Source organism: Lepidochelys kempii, chromosome 19, assembly GCF_965140285.1.
Source record: "Lepidochelys kempii isolate rLepKem1 chromosome 19, rLepKem1.hap1, whole genome shotgun sequence".
Taxonomy (NCBI): domain Eukaryota; kingdom Metazoa; phylum Chordata; order Testudines; family Cheloniidae; genus Lepidochelys; species Lepidochelys kempii.
The window spans coordinates 19,477,168-19,498,827 of record NC_136398.1 but is presented as its reverse complement, the minus strand read 5'-3'; the positions used below and the strand labels follow the sequence as shown (position 1 = coordinate 19,498,827).

The 21,660-nt window shown below is 48.5% G+C and overlaps 1 protein-coding gene across 3 annotated transcripts in view; it reads right to left on the bottom strand.

Moving 5' to 3' along the window:
- Window positions 1–326: 326 nt before the first annotated feature.
- LUZP1 (leucine zipper protein 1) overlaps window positions 327–21,660 on the bottom strand; it is a 67,473-nt gene continuing 46,139 nt past the window's right edge. The window contains exons 3-4 of one of the 3 annotated variants that reach the window (XM_073317298.2): window positions 8,203–8,370; window positions 327–6,180 (exon numbers count right to left, since the gene is read on the bottom strand). In XM_073317298.2, the coding sequence (XP_073173399.1) occupies window positions 6,097–6,180; window positions 8,203–8,370 (252 nt within the window). In that variant the 3' untranslated portion in view covers window positions 327–6,096. Of the gene's footprint in view, window positions 6,404–8,202; window positions 8,371–15,631; window positions 16,324–21,660 lie in introns of those variants that run through there. The other 2 variants (XM_073317299.2, XM_073317300.2) reach the window with 2 other exon arrangements.

The window sequence follows — 21,660 nt, the reverse complement described above, 5'->3', positions numbered from 1 at the left end:
TTTTTGTATATTTTTTTGATGGTGGAGGGTTGATTTTAAAGGTGTAATTGATTTTAGGAGAAGAGCTGTCATACGTTTTTCATTTTTGTGTTTTTAAAATGTGTTAATTTTATTAAGCAGTGTTGATTTTAAAACATGTATTTGTTTGATATGAATTATAGCCTAGGGCTACGATGCTACATTAATAAATTTGATTTCAGTTGGCTGTGGAAGCATGAATGTGAGGTCATGTCAACTCCATAGATGGAGAAGCTAAAAACCTGCCAAGTCACAAACAAGATGAGTAAGAGAACCACTACAGCCCCAAATCACACATAACCCAATAACACGTACAAAGGGATAATTTTATTGATTACATATTGTAGAGCTGACAGCATCAGTCAGGAGATACATGCAGATAAACTGTGTTTAAACTTGGCATGCAGACTAGAGCACTATATAACTGGTAGGAGGTGAGCACCATCTTTAAGCAGTGTGGAGAGGAATGAGCAGGCTTTCCCCTACTGAACATGCTTACATGAGTTTTGTGAGAGTCAGGACACTGCTGGTAGCTCTCTTGGTGTGTCTGGAGTAGAGGGGAACTGTAAATAATAGAACCTCGGGAAAGAATTAACTTGAATTGGACTCACATAATTTAGCAGGAATATGTGAAAAGGAAAAGATACCTGGTTTACTGTCTGCCTGTAACACCATGACTGGACCCAGTTCCCCAATCAAACATCTACAAATACAAAAAAATGTATTTAGTCTCTTAAAAATATATTCCACGCTATCTGGAGTACTCAGGGGCTGAATGGCAGCAAGGCAAAGATGCCTCCCCAGTGCACACTGGATAATCAAGGAAGAATTAGCTGATCCCTTGTGCTGTATGCCCTACAAAGCAGCTACATCACTGTTCACCTTTTGCGCAGTAAATGGTTTTTATGCATGAGTGGGGTGAGTGTGGCTTGTTCTATTAAATGTGGGCATTAGTTTAATTATTTCTCACTCTGTGTAAATCCTTCCCCCCAAATACCCACTGGAGCCACATGCACCCTATTCCTTGTTTTCCTTGCTTTTCTGAGCATCTTCAGCAGCATAGCCCTCCTGTTGCCTCTGTCATGTCTAATGAGCTGGTACCTGGCAATTCCCAGCACCGATAGACTGAGACAGCAATGAACATCAGGAATTCAGACTCCTGAATTTACAGAGCCACTGGAGGGGCCATACCTTGCGCAATGCATCCCCAGGGATGGCTGCAGTTTCATTTCCAGACAGGAGGGAAGCTGAAGGGAGCTACTCTTGAACCACCTAGTCCAAGAGGTGCCTGAAGCAGGCCCGGCCTGAGGCTGTCCGTGGCAGTGTGAACACCCCCTCGGTAAATACCAGTTTTGCCAAAACCTCCTCTCTAGCTGGGAGGTGTGGTCTGCATATAAAGGGTTGGATTTCTTTTCAAGTGTTTCTTGGGAGACGAGAACAACAGTTATGCACTCCCACAGGCAACAAATACAGTTACAACTTTGGAATTCTCTGAATGTCTGATTCACATTTTCAGCATTATCAAGTCCATGGAAACCCCACCATATTCATATGCTACAATTACAAACAACATTTCCCCAGTGCTGACAATATTTACAAATATTTACTCTATTTTACAGCTGTTCTCAAAAGTGTGCAATTTGAGTAAAATAGCATGTTTCCTGAAATCATTAATATTAGTTTAATAATACAATCAGCTCCTATTGCACTCAGGTTTAGGGGATATGTCCCCGTTAGGTTTCAATGAGGATTTCTCGCTCAGAGTTAATCTCAGATTTGTTAAGAAGATAACCCACAACCTACAGTTACTGACTGACATTTACATTCATTATTTACAACCAGTGAAATGGTAGTGAGATTGTTTCTGTTCAAGAACAGGAATCCAAATAATATGTCTTAAAGTAGTGAATGAACAGTCCAAACTACTGGCCAGGATAACTGAAGACAAGTTCTCATCTGCTCCTCTCTCTGGGCCCCAGGGCCCTGGAGTAAGGAGACAGCACTGGATCCACTGTGTCTGGCTTCCATAGGACCCTCCTGCGGAGTGTAGAAGTGGCACTGGACACTCCAGTGCTTCTTGTCCACAGCTGAAAGGCTGCTGATGCTGCGTGTGGACAGGCTCTGACGGGAGCTGGAACCATTCAGAGTTAACGATGAGGCCCACTGCATTTGCCCTTGGCTCTGGTGACAAGGCCGTTAGAGGGAAAGGGCAGTGGTCGCATTGGATCTGAATTTCAGAAACGAGTTTAAATGCAGGGAAGGTGGGCTGCCCCCCTGTGCTGATTGTGGGGCTTGAGTTTTATGGCTGTCCAAATGGGGAGTTCCTGTTTGCAGGCAGACCACTACCCAGTGTATGGAGAACTGCATCTAAGGTAGCATGGCCCCATTCCTGCTCTCAGTGACGTGTCTGGCAACACCCCCTCTGGCTTCAGTGGGAGCAGATGCAGGGGCTGTGTGAACTCTGCCTCATTAGCAACATAAGGGAACGAGGTTCTGTCCTCCTGCCCAGGTTCTGCGCAGACTGAAGGGAGCTGGAGTGATGGTGCATGTCGCACAGCTCCCGCCTCAGGAGACACAGGGGCATTAAGCTGAGGAATGGCAAGGCCAGAGATCACTGCAGACTGCTGGCTGCGTTTGCCCAAGGCCCTGATCCAGCAAATCATCTATGCATGTGTGTAGCTTTCATTCTGAAGTCAGTGGGACTGTACTTGGGCTGAAAGTTATGCACATACTTAGGAGTTTCATTGGATCAAGGCCAAAATCACTTTGCTGCACAGCATCTTAGAGAGGGAGCCTGTGAGGGCTAGAGGACAAGGCAGGGACTTGTGGGTACACGACTGGCATCTGGTGACCTCAAAGCTGCCCCAGTAAGGAGTGAAATGAATGCCTTGGAAAGAGCCAGTGGCAGCCCTGTACTCAGCTGAGGCAGGGCGGGAATGAGGAAAGGCTGGGAAGGAACCACAGAGTCTATGCTGGGTATGTGACCCTCGAGGGCACTGAGAAGGGTTGTCCAGCAGGGGAACAGCCACAGCACAGACACCTTCACCGAGGCTGCGATGAGTTACTGCAGGCTAATGCCCCTTGGTGGCCATGGGAATGGTTCAGCTAGTTCTTTGCATGAATGGCAAGGCTCAGAGAGCTACTCTAACCCTGCACAGAGGGGCAGACTCAGCCAGCAGCAAGCTAGTGCATGGACCGGCACAGAGGCACAATGGCAGAAGAACAAGCCTTTGGAGGATGGGCTCACATGCTGCTGGTGCCCAGGGAGCCATTTACCACGGATGACATAGCCCAACTCACTGCTGAGACGAGGTCCAGTGAGAGCACTGGGATTTAGGCTTCAAAGTGACTTCAGCACTGTGAAATTTTAGCCGTGAACCTTGGGAAAGTAAGGGGGAAAGAGGTAAAGAGCAAGGATTGGTCTATTACCACCATACAAAGAAAGCCTTGTACTGTGACTTTGACTATGCTTAGAGTGGAGTTAACACAAAAGTGCAATCACCCTTCCCAAGAGAATGAAACCAGCCTGGTTGTGCTGCTTGGCCGGCCGGCCGGCCTGGGGAGCACTTCTGCCTTACTCCTCACACCGCGCTGCCTCCTGTGGGGTACCCTGGGAATTTGGGTCCAGTGATGGTTCAGGGCATTGGTGCTTCCAGATGTGATGGGACAGGATGTGCCCAGCTTAAAAGGAAAGAAGGCAAGTGAAGGCTAAACTCTCCCTCCGCACCCCTGGAAGGGACAAATATGGCAATTGTGTGGAGCATTAATGCTGTCAACAAACACTGAGTTCCAGCCTCGTTCCCTTTCAGCAGAAGTTTGTGGTGGCTGTGAGAGGGTGGGGAGGAAACTGTTCTATGCAAGGGCATCCTACCAGCAGAGGGCGAAGAGCCTACTGCAGCTGCCTCAAAGTGTAGGTGGAGGAGTCTGCAGGACTCCTTTTGCCCAGCACATGGCGCAAAGTAGAGGGACTGGAGCAGTGGGCCCCAAGGGGAATTGGTGCTACATAAGGTGTGAGGGAGGGTGTCAGATGGACCCCAGGGCCTGAGCCTCACAGGTGGGCCAGTCTGCAGTGTAGCAGCACAGACTTGTATCTGCAGCAGGCTGCTCCCCAGCAGCTAACAGTCTTACAGGGAAGCCCTGAGACGTTACGTAGTAAGATATTTGTTCTGGGAGCAGATCACCCCCTCTCTTCACCACAGTGACTAAGGCTCAGGACACTCTTGTCATCAGGGCATGCTTGGCTCTGCTGTCCTTACCATATGAGGTGGCAGCATGGGCAGGAGGCAGCCACAAAATGAGCTCAGCTCTCCTGGTGTGGGGCTGAGGGCGTGAATGTCAGGCAATGAATCCTCCCCTCACATTGCACTGGATAGGCCAAGCACAGGGGCTCTGAGCAAACTGGCCCTTACCCAGCAGCCTCCCAGGCTGAGGTGCTGGGGAGACCCAGTGGCAAGCATGAGGGCAAGGCAATGTTGTTTCCTGGGACCTGACAGGGACTCCTTCCTTCCTGGGCCTGAGTGCAGAGTGCCCCAGTTACAGTGCACCGGGGCTCGGTGGGTGCAGAAGATAAGGGCTCAGTAGACTCCTATTATTGCTCCAGCTTCCCTCTCTAACCCCAGCCCCTGGATTGGCTGGGCCCACTGGTGATCTCCTATGGGGAGGGGCAGCCACTCCTGAGGGTTAAAGGAGAGGTCTGGGGAAAGGAGCAGGTGTTTCTATATGTGAGTTGGGGATGGGGAGATGGGACAGGGATGGGGTTGCCTATGGGAACATGAGGGCTCTGTACCCGTCTGTGGTTCACATGCAAACTGCCTTCCCCGAGAACAAACAGACTAGGAGATCACTGGACTGGTCTGGGAGCCAGGCAGCACCTCTCCCCACCCCGCCCTCCGCACTGACCGGGCTCAGAGCCATGCTGCACCTCTCCCCACCCAGCAATGACCAGGCTGGGGGCCAGGCTGCAACTCCCCTCCCCGCTCCCGCACTGATCGGGTTGGGAGATATGCAGCACCCCCTTCTCCCTCACTGACCAGGGTGGGTGCCTTGCAGCACTAATAGCCAATGCAATGAAGTCTGCTTCTGTCCCCTTCCCCTCCCCATCTCTTTCTGCTGAGGACATTGACCTTGGAAACACACTTCTATAGTCTTTGATTGTGCCTGGATCCTAGCCAGGGTGGAATGGCTCCCAGCCTGGCCAGAGGGGAGACAGGAAGGTTCAGACAACCACCCTGTCCTGAAGCATGATGAGGAGATTCATGGAATAGCCCCTGTCCAGAGGGGTAGTGGGGAGAAGGTAGAACAGTCCCCAGGCCAGAAGGGAGAAGCACAGGATGACTCCTGGCAGGGCTGGAGAATGGCCTGAGCATATTAATCCCATCTTAGCTCAGTGCTCATTTGTGCCTTTTGGGAAGGAAGAGAGGCCCCTCTTGGAGAGGAGGGTTCTGCCTTTGAGTGCAGGGTGCAAAGCTCCACTCATGAACCTTAGTGCATGGCAGCTAAGGCGGGGGAGGAGGGTGGGTGGGGGGCCATGGGAGCAGAGAGCTCTGGTTGAAAGGCAGCCAGGTCCAAGCTGGGGGAAGCGTTCATTGCTGTTTCGCTTGGCTCAGTAAACAGCCTTGTATTATCAAATCTCTGGCCAAGGAGGAATGGGGTGGCAAGGCATGCCAGGCCTGTGGCAGGAGGCCTGAGGAAGAAGCTGTCTAAGCAATGTTCTCTGCACAGGGATGTGACCTGGGGTGAATGCGTTCCTCCTACATGTGGTTGAAGAGTTATTGGAAATCCTGTGCTTTCCTGGTGCAAGGTGTTTTGACTGAGCAATAGCAGAGGCAGATTAAGAATAACACAAACTTTCATCATGACACTGAAAACTTTCAGATGTGGAAGGACTTGGTTCCTTTTGACAAACCAGATGTGCTCAGCAGCTGTGAGAGCCAGTTGCATTGTGGCCGCTGGGGTAGGTCTAGCGTTCTTTATAAATTACAGTGGTTAATGTAGGGTTCTCTTTTGTACTGCAAGTACCGTAACAGGCTATAGAAGCAGTGGCCATGGACCCAGAGGAATTTCCATACTGATACAGACCTATATTCCCGTGGAGACAAATCCAGTCTCAGCCCAGAGATGAGAAGTGGGGTTCCCCTGAGAGAAGTCTCTGCAGCCACCTTCCTGGCAGAGAAGGAAAATGTGCTGGTTAATCTTCTGTCCCACACAAATCACATCAGAAAACAGATTCCAGGCTAGATGAAGGCTTCGTTGCATTTACAAGGCAGGAATGACACCCATGCAGCTGGTAACATCCTTGGTTCTTGCATCACGAAATGGAGTGTTCATTTGGTGAAAGGAAAGAAGTTCATCTCCTAGAGGTCATCTGGGAGGAGTGGGAAATGGCCTAGAAGAGAGAACCCCACAGCATCACATACTGAGCAGCTCAGAGATCACAACTTCTCTTGGAGAGCCACCATCACCCAAGCCTTCTCCCTTTATCTCGCTCCTACCTTCCCCTGGGGGCAGCAAATGCCACAGCCTCATATACCAGACAGGGCAACTCAGAGGGAGCAGACAAGGTCAGATCTGGCCAGTGGAACCTACTTCCTTTCTGTATTTACACTGCAACAGCTCTGACATGCCCCACCTCATCCTTAGGCTTCCCAGTGATACCATGGCCTTGTCCAGGGACAGGTCCTATTTGTTAAATCAGTGTCCTTGAGCTACAGAAGGAGCACACAGTTTTGTAGTTGCTGTTTTCTCAGTTTTATGGAATTTATCCTTTAGGGACCTGGCCTGTTTCCCAGTGGATATAACCTGGGCACTAGTTTCCAGGGTTTTCCAGCTGCCAATCTCAAGAAGGCAGCCTATGAATCTATGAATCGCACTGGGTTCATCTTGTGCTTCATCACCAGTCATAGGTGACCCTGCAGGGCCAAAATAAGCCCTCAGCTAAGTCTGTGGAGCCCCATTTTCTGCAGATCATGACCCTTATGACACCTGTGAGATGCCCCTAGCCTTAAGGGGTCCCTGTGGGAATACTTTGGCTGCAGAACAACTACCATTGGTGATGATGCAGGTAATGGAAAGAACCCAGCTTGACTCTCAGACCCGAAGAGGAGTTGGTGGCATTGACAGTTATAAAACAGGTCTTCTTATTTCCAAATTAGACAAATCTGATCTCGAGTCATGGAGACACAATACATATGGAGCTCCATGATGCCATTTGACAGTCACATTAAGCAGTCACATTAAGTTGCATAGTGCTTACTTTGCTAACAGCATACATCGAAAAAAGCATATTCATGACAGATGTCATGCATCTCTAAGTGCCAGTACAGACAGGCTCTGCAGGAACAACAGCCAAATGTCAAAAAATTCGTCTCTTTATGGGTTCCCAGGCAGTGTTTCCCAGGCTTGGCCATGCACATGCTCAGGCCCATGTCAGCTGACCCAGGCTTGCGGGGCTCAGGCAACAGGGCTGTTTATTGCTACAGAGGCATTTGGGCTCAGGCTGAATCCCAGGCTTTGGGACTCCATGAGGGGGAGGGTCCCAAAGCTCAGGGTCCAGCCCAAGCCTGAACATCTGCAACTACAATTTCACAGGCCGGCAGTTCAAGCCCTGCAAAGCCAAGTCAGCTGCCATGGGCCAGCCATCGGTGTTAAAGTGCAGTGTAGGCTCATGCAAACCCCCTCTGAGTTCTCTGTGTGGGGAGGAAAGTGGTGCTTGTGAGAGAGGATTTCCTCACCCCCCACTGCTCCAAACACTGACAAACGAAAATCAATGGCAAGAGACCCTGCACACAAGCCTGTACCCAATGAAAAGTTCAGAGTGAGGCAAAACAGGATGTCACCCCAGCTGATTTGCAATCTGTTGGGTTTGCTTCTCAATGAACACTGAACAGAAAGAGTTCTGGGCAGCTCCAGCACTGTTCTTCACCCCTAATCACACAGGGAGCGAAAATAGCCACCTGACCTTCCACCCACTTACCTATGCCCCTGTGACCCTGTCCCCTATGTGAAAAGAGGTAGGAAAGATCCTCATACCCCAAGCACATGGGCAGGAATGTCCCTCCAACCCTGCAGCAGCAGTGGCCCCAGGGCCCTGGCTGTAGGGTGAAAGTTAGTGAGCTTGCAAATCTCTGAAGCACGAGACTCATGCTTCACCCTTGGCCAGTTTAGTTCTCTTTAGAATAGACCTACCTGGTCCTCTGTCTTGCTGCCCAGCTGTGCATGGGGGCTGGTTCCAGTGTGCCGTTGCAGCTCCATCTGGGAGGTTGGCCTTTTCTCTGAAGTCTCAGCCTGGGACAGCTGTTCAGAAGAGCCATATTGTTTTCTTCTGGAACTGGGAACAAAATCTTTGCTTTCCTCCTGTAGTAATAGAAGCAAAAATTTTGGAAATCTTGTGCTGTTCAATACATCAGAGAGTGCCTGGAACTGTAGCTGCCTCCAAGAGTCCTGCAGGTTTGCAGCATCAGAAAAGTCATGGCTAATTTAGCTAATGTGCCCACTTGCCCACAGTGAGTTTCACCATCCATTGTGCTGCCCAGTCTCACAGAGGCATAAAGGCTTCTGGGGAACCTCACAGTCCTCTGTCAGTTTTACTGATGAAAATAACTTTTAATCATCAGCAAACAACCTGCTGCCCATGTATTCCCACAGCAAACACAGAGTGCAGAATAACTGATGCAATGACAAAGTTCCAAAGTTAAAAAAACAGTTTAATCAGTCAAGAAATGCAGAAACTAGGACTGCAACAGCACCATTAACTTGGCTTCAGGGCAAACTGCTTCGTTTTCAATTAATATTTACCAAAATAAACAGCAGTGTTCTGAAGCCAACATTTTTCGAAGTGGGCACTGAGTGAGGGGTTTCCCTTTTTGGGTGCCCAGCATTAGACACATAGGCCCAGATCCTTAGAGATACCTCAGCATTGCTCTGATCAGGGTTGCAATGCATAACCCCTAGGTGCTCTGCCACCCTGTTGCATTTCAGCCTATGCTAGGTGCCCAGACCCCCCATAAGAAGCCAGATAGCTGAGCAGGGAGCCATGTAAGCCAGTCAGGAGCAAAAGGTTGAGGAGAGGGGTAGAGAGAAGAAAGGGGCATAGATGCCTAAGTGGCTGACCTGTAAGACCTGGCATCTCCCTCCTCTGAGGATCCTCAGCCACGAATGCTCTCCTGCAGTTAGGGTCCTAGGTCCAGATTCTCAAAGGTATTTAAGCACCTAATTCCCATAGGAGTTAGGTGTCTAAATACCTTTGAGGATCAGGGCTCTAAGCCAGTTCAGCAGCTCACGTAGCCCATGTCCTAGCATCTGCAACCATTTCTCTCTCTCTGTTTCTTGCTCATGCTTGCCCCCTCTCTCATGTTTGCCCTACATTTCCCTTTGGCCCTGGTGCTCTTTTCTGCAGATGCTCTGCTGCCTATTCGTGGCCTGTCTCCAGCCCTCCTGCTGTGGGGTCTGACTGGTATCAGGACTTAGGCCTGCTCAGAGAATGCTGACTGGATTAGGCCTCACTAGCAAACCAGGCATTCCCCTGCCTAGTTTGAGAATCCTGCTTTGGGGGTTATGGGGTTTCAGCTTCAGCGAGGGCTCGGAGCAGCTCAGTAGCTGTGGGGCAGAGTCAGTACTTCAGCAGTTGTGCAAATCCGGACCAGTGGAAACTTAGGTACCCAGGGCACTTAGGCGCCAGCTGAGTCACGGCTTTCAAAATGCCAGTGGCACCTGGCAGAGGAAGACAGGCCTCTAAGCACTTTTGAGGATCTGGGCCCTAGTGTTTGATTTTGAGAGATGAAGAAAGTCTACAGCTCCCATTGATTTCAACTGGGTAGCCAAAAACTGGATACTCTAAAATTAGCAGCTGTCTCTGAAGATGGGACCCTAAACTACCTCTTAAACAAGCAAAGCAGAATTAAAATATACTCCACCTTTGCAATGCATCTGGTTACATATTGCTACTGGAAGCAACTTTTCCATTTCTGGACTTTGTGGTTGCAAATGTGCATAGTCACATAAACATAACTTTATGCATTTAGTTTGTTTTAAAGAAAAAAATATCTACTAACTCTGAAGAGTTTGGTTTAATTCAGTGGGAGTCAGATCAGCCCCACATATTTAGCAGAGATATGTATAACACCATCCAATGTCTGGAAGTTGAAGGAAGAGAAGTTCAGTCTGGAGATACGGCGTACATTTTTAACAGTGAGAGTAATTAACCATTGGAACAATTTACCCAGGGTCGTGGTGGATGCTGAATCACTCACCATTTTTAAATCAAGATTGGCTGTTTTTGTAACAGCTGGGGCAGTTCTCTGGCCTGTATACACAGGATGATCACAATAGATGATCAAAATCATATGATCCCTGCTGGCCTTGGAATATATGAACACCCTCATTCTTTTCTTATTCCATCTACATCCTAACACCACTCTGTGTATTCTTCCTAGAGTTTTATCTGGGATGATTATAGGGAGATTTTGAAACAAGAAGAATGTCCTTCGCAAAATATTCATTTTGAGTGTGGCTAGTATCCCTAAACAAGAAATTGCATACTTCCCCCAGCACTCCAAATCTTTTCTCATTTCCTGAGGTAGTGCTCTGATATTGAAATCATGGAGCTCTTCTAGGCAGTTTGAGATCTGATTCCCAGATATTTGTATCCAAAGTTTTCTGGAGGGGTGACTTCTCAGTGTCTGGCAAATTCACAGACAGCACTTCAGATTTGGCATAATTTACTTTAAAGCCGCTTGTTTTCCTAAAGTCATGGATTTCTTTAGCTGTTTGGGTTAGATACAAATAATATCACATCTCTGGTGATTACAGCTGATGTGTTCTTGCAAGTTCTATTCCTGTGATAATTCACTGTGCAATAGGCTCCATTGCTAAGGCCGCGAGTTTGTCACAGAGATCATGGATTCCATGACTTTCCAGGACCTCCGTGACTTCTGCAGCGGCTGGTGTGGCTGGCCTGGGGGCCACCTGAGCAACTCAGGCAGCCTCTGCTCCATCTGCACTGGCCGCTGCTGGGGCAGCCTTGGGCCACGGCGCCCCCCGCCCCCAGCAGCAACAAGAATTTGGGTTGGGGGCTAAGGGCTGGGGCACAGGAAGGGGTGAGGGCTCTGGGGTGGGGGCATGGCCAGGGGACTCTGCACGCTGCCTCTGTGTGCAGGCACCACCACAGCAGCTCCCATTGGCTGCGGTTCCCAGCCAATGGGAGTTGCGAAGCTGGTGCTTGGGGTGGAGGCAAAAACGGAGAGCCGCCTGGCCACACCTTTGCCTAAGAGCTGAGGGATGTTGCCACTTCTGGGGAGCTGCGGAGCCGGGCAGAGAGCCTGCCAGCCCTGCCAACCCCTCCCGAACTAGTGCGGGTCCCAGGCCAAGCAGTGCTGCCCGCCTCCTCCCCAACACCTGCGGGAAGTGGGTCTGCGGCACCCCCAGGCTGCTCCCCCACAGCACCTGTGGCACCCCCTCCCCAAGATTTAGTCACGGGTATTTTTAGTAAAAGTCATGGACAGGTCACGGGCCGTGAATTTTTGTTTACTGCCCATGACCTGTCCATGACTTTTACTAAAAATACCTGTGACTAAAATGTAGCCTTATCCATGGCTAATGTGAAGATTAAAGGAGATAAAGGACACCCCCCTTTAGTTCTCCAGCACAATTCCCACAAGAGAGACTTTGAACAGAAAGAGCTAGATCCACAAAGGAATTCAGGCCCCTAACAGACACTTCAGATGCCTGCATCCAACATTTAGATCCTCAAAAGCCCCACTCAGCTGCAACTTAACCCTGTAGGCACCTAAATTTCCACCTGCAAAGTCACTTAGATGCCTAAAATCTGTCACTGGATATGCGCACAGTCACCTCCTAGGTACCTCGCTCACATGAGAGCCCTGGCAGCAGCCTCAATTTCAGCATTCCCATGCCGACAGGGCCAGCTGGAGAGGCAGGTGTCCTGGGTGCCAATTTCTGGGGGTGCCAACTCAATACCGTGGAGTCGGAGTGTGTGACATCACTTGGTTGGGTTTTTCCACCCTGGTTGGCAAAACACCTAGGGCCAGATCTGCCCATCTATCTTGCCTATGGGGCCTCACTTTGGCAGGCATGGGAGACTTCAATCACCCCGATATCTGCTGGGAGAGCAATACAGCGGTGCACAGTCAATACAGGAAGTTTTTGGAAAGTGTAGGGGACAAATTCCTGGTGCAACTGCTGCAGGAATCAACTAGGGGCAGAGCTCTTCTTGACCTGCTGCTCACAAACAGGGAAGAATTAGTAGGGAAAGAAAGCTGGCTAGATCATCGGGCTCAATGGGTGGTGATCAATGGCTCCATGTCTAGTTGGCAGTCAGTATCAAGCAGAGTGCCCCAAGGGTTGGTCCTGGCCCGGTGGATTGCACCCTCAGCAAGTTTGCAGATGACACTAAACTGGGAGAAGTGGTAGATACGCTGGAGGGTAGGGATAGGATACAGAGGGACCTAGACAAATTAGGGGATTGGGCCAAAAGAAATCTGATGAGGTACAACAAGGACAAATGCAGAGTCCTACACTTCGGAAGAATCCCATGCACTGCTACAAACTAGGGACTGAGTGGCTAGGCAGCAGTTCTGTAGAAAAGGACCTAGGGGTTACAGTGGATGAGAAGCTGGATATGAGTCAACAGTGTGCCCTTGTTGCCAAGAAGGCTAACAGCATTTTGGGCTGTACAAGTAGGGGCATTGCCAGCAGATAGAGGGACATGATCATTCTCCTCTATTCGGCATTGGTGAGGCCTCATCTGGAGTACTGTGTCCAGTTTTGGGCCCCACACTACAAGAAGGATGTGAAAAAATTGGAAAGAGTCCAGCGGAGGGCAACAAATATGATTAGGGGAGTGGAACACATGACTTATGAGGAGAGGCTGAGGGAACTGGGATTGTTTAATCTGCAGAAGAGAAGACTGACGGGGCATATGATAGCTGCTTTCAACTACCTGAAAGGGGGTTCCAAAGAGGATGGATCTAGACTGTTCTCAGTGGTAGCAGATGACAGAACAAGGAGTAATGGTCTCAAGTTGCAGTGTGGGAGATTTAGGTTGGATATTAGGAAAAACTTTTTCACTAGGAGGGTGGTGAAGCACTGGAATGCATTACCTAGGGAGGTGGTGGAATCTCCTTCTTTAGAGCTTTTTAAGGTCAGGCTTGACAAAGCCCTGGCGGGGATGATTTAGTTGGGGATTGGTCCTGCTTTGAGCAGGGGGTTGGACTAGCTGGCCTCCTGAGGTCCCTTCCAACCCTGATATTCTATTATTCTATGCTCAGAGCCCTGTGCTAAACAATGCTGATACAGGAAACGCAGGTGTTGGTGCTGCCTCCCCCTTATAGCCTTCAGCCCACCTACGTGACTTTAGAGTGGAGACCCAGGTTCAAATCTCTTTCGGCTTGGTGTGGAGCAGGGATTTGAACTCCCATCCCCCTTCAGGCTGCCCTAGCCACTGGGCTGTGGATTAGCATGAAATAGGTCTCTTCTAGTCTCGCCTGTTGATGCTGTTCCACTTTGTATAAATAGTTAGTCACTGGGCCAGAAAAAGAGTGGCTGACTCTTAGCCCAGCAGTTTGGGCACTCAGTGAGGATGGGGGAGACCCCTGTTGAAGACCAGTCATCATTGATAACTTTCTTTTTGAAATACAGACATCAGAACTAGACAGTATCTAGTGATGGTTTCACTAAGGCCTTACTACAGCAGTAATACCACCTTCCTACTGTACTTGCTATTCCCGTTTGTAGATCCAGGGACCCCTTATAGCATGTGCATTTGGTAGTCTCTAAGGTGCCACAAGTACTCCTTTTCTTCTAGGTCAGTGGTTCTCAAACTTTTGTATTGGCGACCCCTTTCGCTCAGCAAGCCTGTGTATGCGATCCCCCTTATAAATTACAAATCCTTTTTTTATATTTAACACTATTATAAATGCTGGACATGAAACAGGGTTTGAGGCTGCCAGCTTGCGACCCCAACATAATAACCTTGAGACCCCCTGAGGGGTCATGACCCCCAGTTTGAGAACCAGTGCTCTAGGTCCTTTTCAGAGTCACTGCTTTCCAGAATACAGTCCCCCATCCTGGGAGGCTGATTTATATTCTTTCTTCCTAGACATATATCTTGTATTTGGCTGTATTAAAATGGATGTTGTTCAAATGAGCCCAACTTACCAAGCAATCCAGTTCGGTTGTCCCCATGATTATTTACCACTCCAATTTTTTATCTCATCTGCAAACTTTACCAGCAATGATTTTATATTTTCTTCCAGATCATTGATTAAGATAAAGAACAGAACCCTGTGGGACCCCACTAGAAACATCCTCATTGAATGACAGTTACAATTACTTTTTAAAGCTATTTAATAATATAGGCTATGTTGATTTTGTGTAGTGCTAATCTTTTTTAATCAGCATGTCATGCAAGACTAAGTCAAACGCCTTGCAGTAGTCTACAGGAGTATTTTATATTAACAGTTACGTTTACCAACCAAACTTTTAATCTCATTAAAAATATCCAATTTGTTTGACAGAACCAATTTTCCATAAAACCACGATGACTGGCACTAATTATGCTACCATCTTTAACTCTGTATCAGCCTTTCCATGATTTTGCTAGGGATCAACGTCAGGATAATCCACCCATAGTTCCTTACTCGTCCTGTTTACCCTTTTAAAATACTGGTACAACAGTAGCATTGTTCCAGACTTCTGGAACTTCCCTGGTGTTCTAAGACTTGTTAAAAATCAACCTTAATGGTTCAGAAAGCTTCTTGGCCCATTCTTTTAATACACCAGTAACCTGTAGATTTAAAAACATCCCTGCTAGGAATACCGCCTCACCTCTGAGGTGTTGGGAAGATAAATTGTTTACAATATTTATTTTTTGGTGTATGCAATCCGACCAAGCCAAGCCATAGCGTTCTTATTAGCGATGTTCGAGGCACGAAGATCTCCAGGGAGTCGAGTCATTTTGCAGTCCTCCACAATGTTTGTCATGGTTTGTGGCTGCCCACACTGACATAGTAGTGGACTGTCTCTAAAACACCAACAACATTCCACTGCTGTTTATAAAGAACTAAGAGGCAAATTTTCAAAGGTATTTATATACCTAAAGATGAAGACAGGTGCCTAGTAGGATTTTCCAAAAGGCTAGGGTACCCAACTCTCACTTAAATCAAGTTTGAAATCTACTGAAATCAATGAGAGTTGGGTACCTAGGATCCTGCTAGGTACCTATCTGCATCTTTAGATGCCTAAATACCTTTAAAAATCTGGCCGTTACACTAGGATGAAAGCAACATAGACAGTTTCGTCCCAGTCTAATTCTGGTGTTTGCGTAGGATTTCCACTTCTTTTGAATGCTCTTTGAGCCTACTGAACTCAGGAAGATTTTCAGAAGTGCCAGGTGGATGTTGGAGCACAAGCTCCATTGACTGTCCTTGATCTTTAATGGGACTTGAGGCCCTAAATCCCTTAGGCACATTAAGTACCTCCCCCTTGTTCACATCTGTACTTCCCCAGGCCGATTTTATTCTCCCCCACTACTTTTGTGCTTTGCTCCTTGGAAGGCCATCCCCTCCCTCCCCACCCCAGCATTGGCTCTGAGCTAGACACCAGACTCATCCTAGGATTTGGAGCTTTGAACTTTGCCCTTCAACATGCTCTTAGCGTCTCTCCACATAGTGTTTGCTCTTATGGAACTAATCCCTTAGGACTGTGAGTTTGCTGGGGTGTGCCCAGGATCTTGCCTCCCATCTTTTTGCTCTGTCCTACTTATTGGTTGCCAGTCCTATCCCCTGCTGTGTGTGTGTGATATGACTAAAACTGCTCTCAGGAATGAAAACGGGTTTGCATCCTAAAGTAACTCCACGCTCAGAAATATGATGGAAGAAATTAACAGTTGCACTAGCTCTTTTTAAATGCTGGGTGTATTCTTCTGTTGGCTCCTTCTGTTTCAGAGTGGGCTGTACATGAGTTGCATGGGTTTGTAGTAGTGGAGGTTGTATTTTTATGCACTTTGCATTAAGAGTCTTCCAAAGAACTTAAGAACATCTCCCTGTGATGTATTTTCTCTCTCAGGAAGCTGTTTCTAATGACCTATGGATCTTATAACTTATTGCCTCCAATGGAGGGTTCATTGTTCTTCTCAAGAAGTGCAGAAAGATTTCACTGTAATACTGTTTCTTTATGTGGGGGAGGGAGGGGGAGATCTGCTCTAGCAATTATTTGGGGGCAGGTCTCTTTGCCTGTGCTGCACAAGTGGTCAGAGTAGATGATCCCAATGGTCCCTGCTGGCCTTGGAATCTATGAAAGCAAGGGAGAACGGAAATAGGGTCATTTTGAAAATGGGAGGAAGCGAAGGCTAGGCAAGGCTCCTTAACTGGACACCTCACAAGCTTAACAGACAAAGGTCCTGTGCATTCCAAATAATTACACCTTCGTTAATCCAAAGCCAACGCCTTGTAGGCTCAAGTTGTGCCCTGCTCTTGAGGGCTATTTCTAGGCCAGAGGTCAGTGTTCGCACCCAAGCCACTGCAGATACGTCTACTCCGAGAAAGGGCACCCTAGGTTTGTCAGTTAGGTTTGAAAGCTCAGCTTTCATTAAAAAAAATGTTGCCAGCCTTCACAGTTGCAGGGAAAAGCTCACGCTTAACCCAGCTGCATTATTCCTGGGATCCAACTCATTATTTTTGAGTATTCCAGCCATCATTGGGGCTGCACTGCTAAGACATTCATAGCTCTGCCATGTATGTCAGATGTGTCTACTTCAAACTGAAGCCAAAAAATCCTGTATTCCATGCCAGCATGTATTCTTTATTCATCTCTCTGTCTCTCCTCCCGAAGCTGCTCCCTGCACACAATCTCATCTCAATGAAAAAACTCTCTCTTCTACATCTCCAGCCTTCCAAGATCCCTCAGGCACTCGCCCTCTCATTTAAAATACCAACTAGAACATCTTCCTTCCCTCTGAAATAACAGTTGAGCAACAGAGAACTCAGTGCTAACTGTACTTCCTCAGGGCCAGATTGTCAAGGTATTTAGGTAGCTAAATGAAACAGTTACTATAACTGTGGTTCTTCAGAGTCGGAGCCTTTTGCCTAGGAGAACCCGTACAGGGGTGGTGTTCTCTTCCCTCCCCTGGCTATCTGAGGCAGCACCGCCCCAACCCCCTCAGTCTCTTCGCACCAAATGTCTAGGGCAGGATTTCGCAAACATCATTGCACCGCGAGCCCCTTCTGACAACAAAAATTACTACATGAGCCTAAGCAGGGGGGCTGAGCTCACCCAAGCCCTGCTGCCCCGGGTGGGGGTGCAAAGCCAAAGCCCGAGCCTACCACCCCAGGCGGGGGGAGGGGCAAAGACAAAACCCAAGGGGTGAAGCCGCAGGCAGGGGGCTGTAACCTGAGCCCCGTTGCTCAGGGCTGAAGCTGTTGGGCTTCAGCTCTGGCCCTGGGCAGTTGGGCTTGGGCTCTGGCCTCAGCGAGTTTAAGCCAGCCCTGGTGGCCCCATTAAAATGGGGCTGTGACCCGCTTTGGGATCCTGACTCACAGTTTGAGAACCATGGTCTAGGGGAAGACGCTAATGCAAAGGGGATGGGGGACAGGATGTGGAATACACGTCTGCATTACATCTCAAAGAACCAGTTACAGTAAGTAACCATTTCTTCTTCTTCGAGTAGACGCAGACATGTAGGCCCAGTAGGTGACTCACTCTCCACTTGTCCCAAAATCGCTAAACAGATTTTGCTCAAACGTAAAAAAAAAAAAAAAAAAATCAACACGTCACCTTCAGACAGAGGCCAAAGACATAACAAATTCAGCCTGGAAGGAGAAAGTCTGAAAATGTTTAGAGTGAGGGAGAGGATGGGAACTTAATTCTCATGTCACTGCTGCTTTGATATACAGCTCAGCTCCATGGAGGAGCCAGAGCTACCACTGTGATTAACAGCAGAGCCACTGGATAAACTGCAGGTATCTTGCACCTTTGACTTGTGGGCCTGGTCTCTGCCTGCTAGTCCATCTCCACAGGAAAGGTTCTAATACTCCAAACCTCCGGCCAGCTTCGAACAGTTGTTAAAAAGAACCTGCCAGAGCAACTCCTGCTTCTGTTTGGAATCTCTCAGAGCGTCTGAGGGGCTGGACACGTAATGTTGCCAACGCTCAGTTTGTTACATCCACTTGTGATTTCCTGAGCAGCTCAAGAATTTCTGACTGACTGGTTTGTGCATTTCTCGCCTGCGACCACCAGAGGGAACTCCCCACAGCCGGAGCTGCTGGCTTTGGCTGGCAGTTTCAATGGGCCAGTACGTGCAGTGCCGCCCCCAGGTTTGCTGGGTCCTACAGGGCAGAGCTTCCACCAGCGGCTGATGCTGAGAGATGCTGAAGTTCTAAAGCTGCCTGCACCTCACAGATTTCCTGGCCACTCATTTTACAACTGACCCCTCTTTCTATCAGAAGTGAAGAGTCCTGAGGCTGAGGTTACAGAGTGGCACTGAGGGGCAAATCCCATCAAAGTTTAGCCTCCCTGCATGAAGGATTTTAGTGTCCCCTAGTCAGGGTCTCTGTCATACACTGGGCCACATATCTGGCCTCAGCAAATTGGGAAGCCTCCGTTCTCTGCTGTCTGTGTGCAGACCAGGGCCCTAGCCCAGGGACTGGCAGCAGTTTCAGCCCTGTTTAGCCTCCCACCGTGCTGCACTGAGAGGGCAGAACAATGCTGGGGGGTGAGAGAGACGGCAGGTGCATTGGCCCTCCATTCCCAAGCCCTGCTTAGCCAGCTGCCCTCACCGCAGCAATTGCTGCAGCTGGGCTCTGTGCAGACAAAGCAAGGGACAGGACAGGGGAGATAGAGCAGGGGTAAGCCTCCCGGGGGAAGCACAGGAATGGCCTGGGGAGTGTGGCCCTCCCATCAGCCAGAAGTGGGTAAGTGCCCCCAGTTTGTGTGTGTGTTGAATTTGCACCATGAAATACACACACAAAGAGCCCGACTGAGTGCAAAAACCAGACACCACCAATGATTTTTTAAAATTATTATTTGACAGACAAACTTGTGATTTGAGGGGCAGGGAGCTGTATCATGATATTTGAACTCCCAAAGTTGGTAAGAGCATGGTCCTGGACTGGTAGCAGATTTAAGGTCCAATATCTCACACCAAAGTAAAGACTGGTGTTATATACCACTTAGAAAGGTCTTCCCATGGAATACAGTAGCCCTAGCAGACCCCCCAGATACAGACCTAGCTCCTTTAGGGGATTTTTTTGAGATGTCTCAATTGTATAATTTTCAGCGTTGCCAACTTTTAAAATTTTATTGCAAGTCTAACAATAGTTGTTGTTTTTCTCAAAGACCATGCTCCTGGAGTCATGTTATTGTGTGAGAAGCTCAGCTTTAATCTAAAAAAATGTTGCCAGCCTTCACAGCTGCAGGGAAAGGCTCACACTTAACCCAGCTGCACGATTTTTGGGATCCGACTCATGATTTTTGGGGTTTGGCAGTACAGACCTTTTCTATCCCTCCAAGATCTGGAAAGTTGGACTCAAGGTGCTAAGTATATGATCACTCAAATGTGTGATGATGGGTAAAAGCTTCATTGGGGCTGCACTGCTAACACATTCATAGTTCTGCCATGCATGTCAGATGTATTTATTCCAAGCTGAAGCCAAAAAATCCTGTATTCCATGCCAGCATGTATTCTTTATTTATCTCTCTGTATCTCCTCCTGAAGCCGCTCTCTGCACACAATCTCATCTCAATGAAAAAACTCTCTCTTCTACATCTTCAGCCTTCCAAGATCCCTCAGGCAGCCGCCCTCTCATTTAAAATACCAGCTAGAACATCTTCCTTCCCTCTTACCTAGACTCTTAAACAGCTGAGCAATGGAGAACTCAGTGCTAACTGCATTATCTCAGGGTCAGATTCATTTAGGTACCTAAATACCTTGACAAAGTTACTGCAACTGTGGTTCTTCAAGATGTGATGCAGACTAAGTGTAAGTGTGCTCATGCCAGAGTTCGAGCCTTTTGCCTAGCAATACCTATAGAGGGGCAGTGTTTGTGCCTTGTATCTATAACCCCATATTAGGCAACGCCGTCCCAACCCCCCTCAGTTCCTTCGCACTGAATGTCTAGGGGAAGACTCCAATGCAGAGGGGATGGAGGGCAGGTTGTAGAATACACGTCTCCATCACATCTCAAAGAACCACAGTTACAGTAAGTAACCATTTCTTCTTTGAGTAGATGCAGACGTGTATGCCCCGTAGGTGACTTACAAACAATATGCCCGTCTCGAAGTCTATCTGAATAAGTGGACAAGTTTTCCACACAGACAAGGTCTGTTGTGGTGTTTAGAATGAGTCCCAATCTGCTGAGTAAATGGCGTGCGGTGTTGACATGGGCAAGAACCTCCTCTCTGGACCTCCCCCCCAGCAACTGGAAATCAAGGTAGGGGAAGATGTGGATTCCCTTCCTCCTGCGGTACGCCATGACCACTGCCATATATTTGGTGAAAACTTTGGCTGCGGGGGTGGGGGAGGAGAAGAGGCCAAATGAGAGAACTATGTACTGACAATGGCATTTTCCTGCTAAGAAGCAAAGAAACTTCCTGTGACTTGGTAGAATGGCCACAAGAAAACAAGCATCCTGAAGAGCAGCAAACCAGTCACTCGGACGTGGAGCAGGACAGATAGTTAAGAGTGTGAATATGTGGAACCTCACATATCTGATGAATTTGTTGAGTCCACAAACGTTGAGGACAGGCCTCATTCTGCCCTTGGATTTTGGTATCAGGAAGTACCGGGAGTAGAAACCATGACACTGGTGTTCTCGCAGCACTTCCTCCACTGCTCCCAACATTAGCAGACAGCTGACCGGCTCGAAAAGCAGCATCTCATGAGAGGGGTCCCTGAAGAGTGGGGAGGGTGCGTGGAGAGAAACTGGATGGCATAGTATGATCTTACAGCTGTCAGAGGTAATGGAGACCCAGGCATTATAAAAGCAGACCAGCCTGTCCCCAGTGGAACAGGGGGTGGGAGGCAATGAAGGTGGAAGAACAACTGGAACGGGGCTCTGGACCAATGAGTCAAAATGGTCTCATTTTGGGAAAATAAGGAGTGTCACCTATTCTGCTCTCGGGGAGGGTCTCAGCCCAGGCTCTCTTTCTCTGATACTTTCCACTGCAGCTGGCAGTCGACTCTCTTATATGCCTTCCCTCCTGTCCCAATCATTCCCTAGGTCATTGCCAAGTTCAAGGTGAATCAAGGCGCTTAACAGGTGCCAAAGGAGAGGGAACAGCCTAGCCAGGCCCTGAGCTCAAGTGCTTCCTCTTGTGAGACCTTTCCCTCTTCCTGGGGTAGTCTCGCTGACTCGAGGAGAAGGGCTGCACAAAAGGATGCTGTGGTCTGTACAGTTGTTGCTGTGTCCTGTAGTGGTGTCTCTGCGTGGGCAGTGTATGCACCCACAAAGACCTTGCGGTAGCCCTGAAATTCTTAAAGGAAAGCAGGGTTTCCATCAGTCTTGTCTGAAAACAAGGCCCTGACATTGAAAGGCAAGTCTTCAGTTGTTTGATGGACATCCAGAGCGATCTTTGAGTTTTGGAGACAGGAAGCTCTCCTCATAGTAATCCCCAAGGCCATCACTCTGGTCG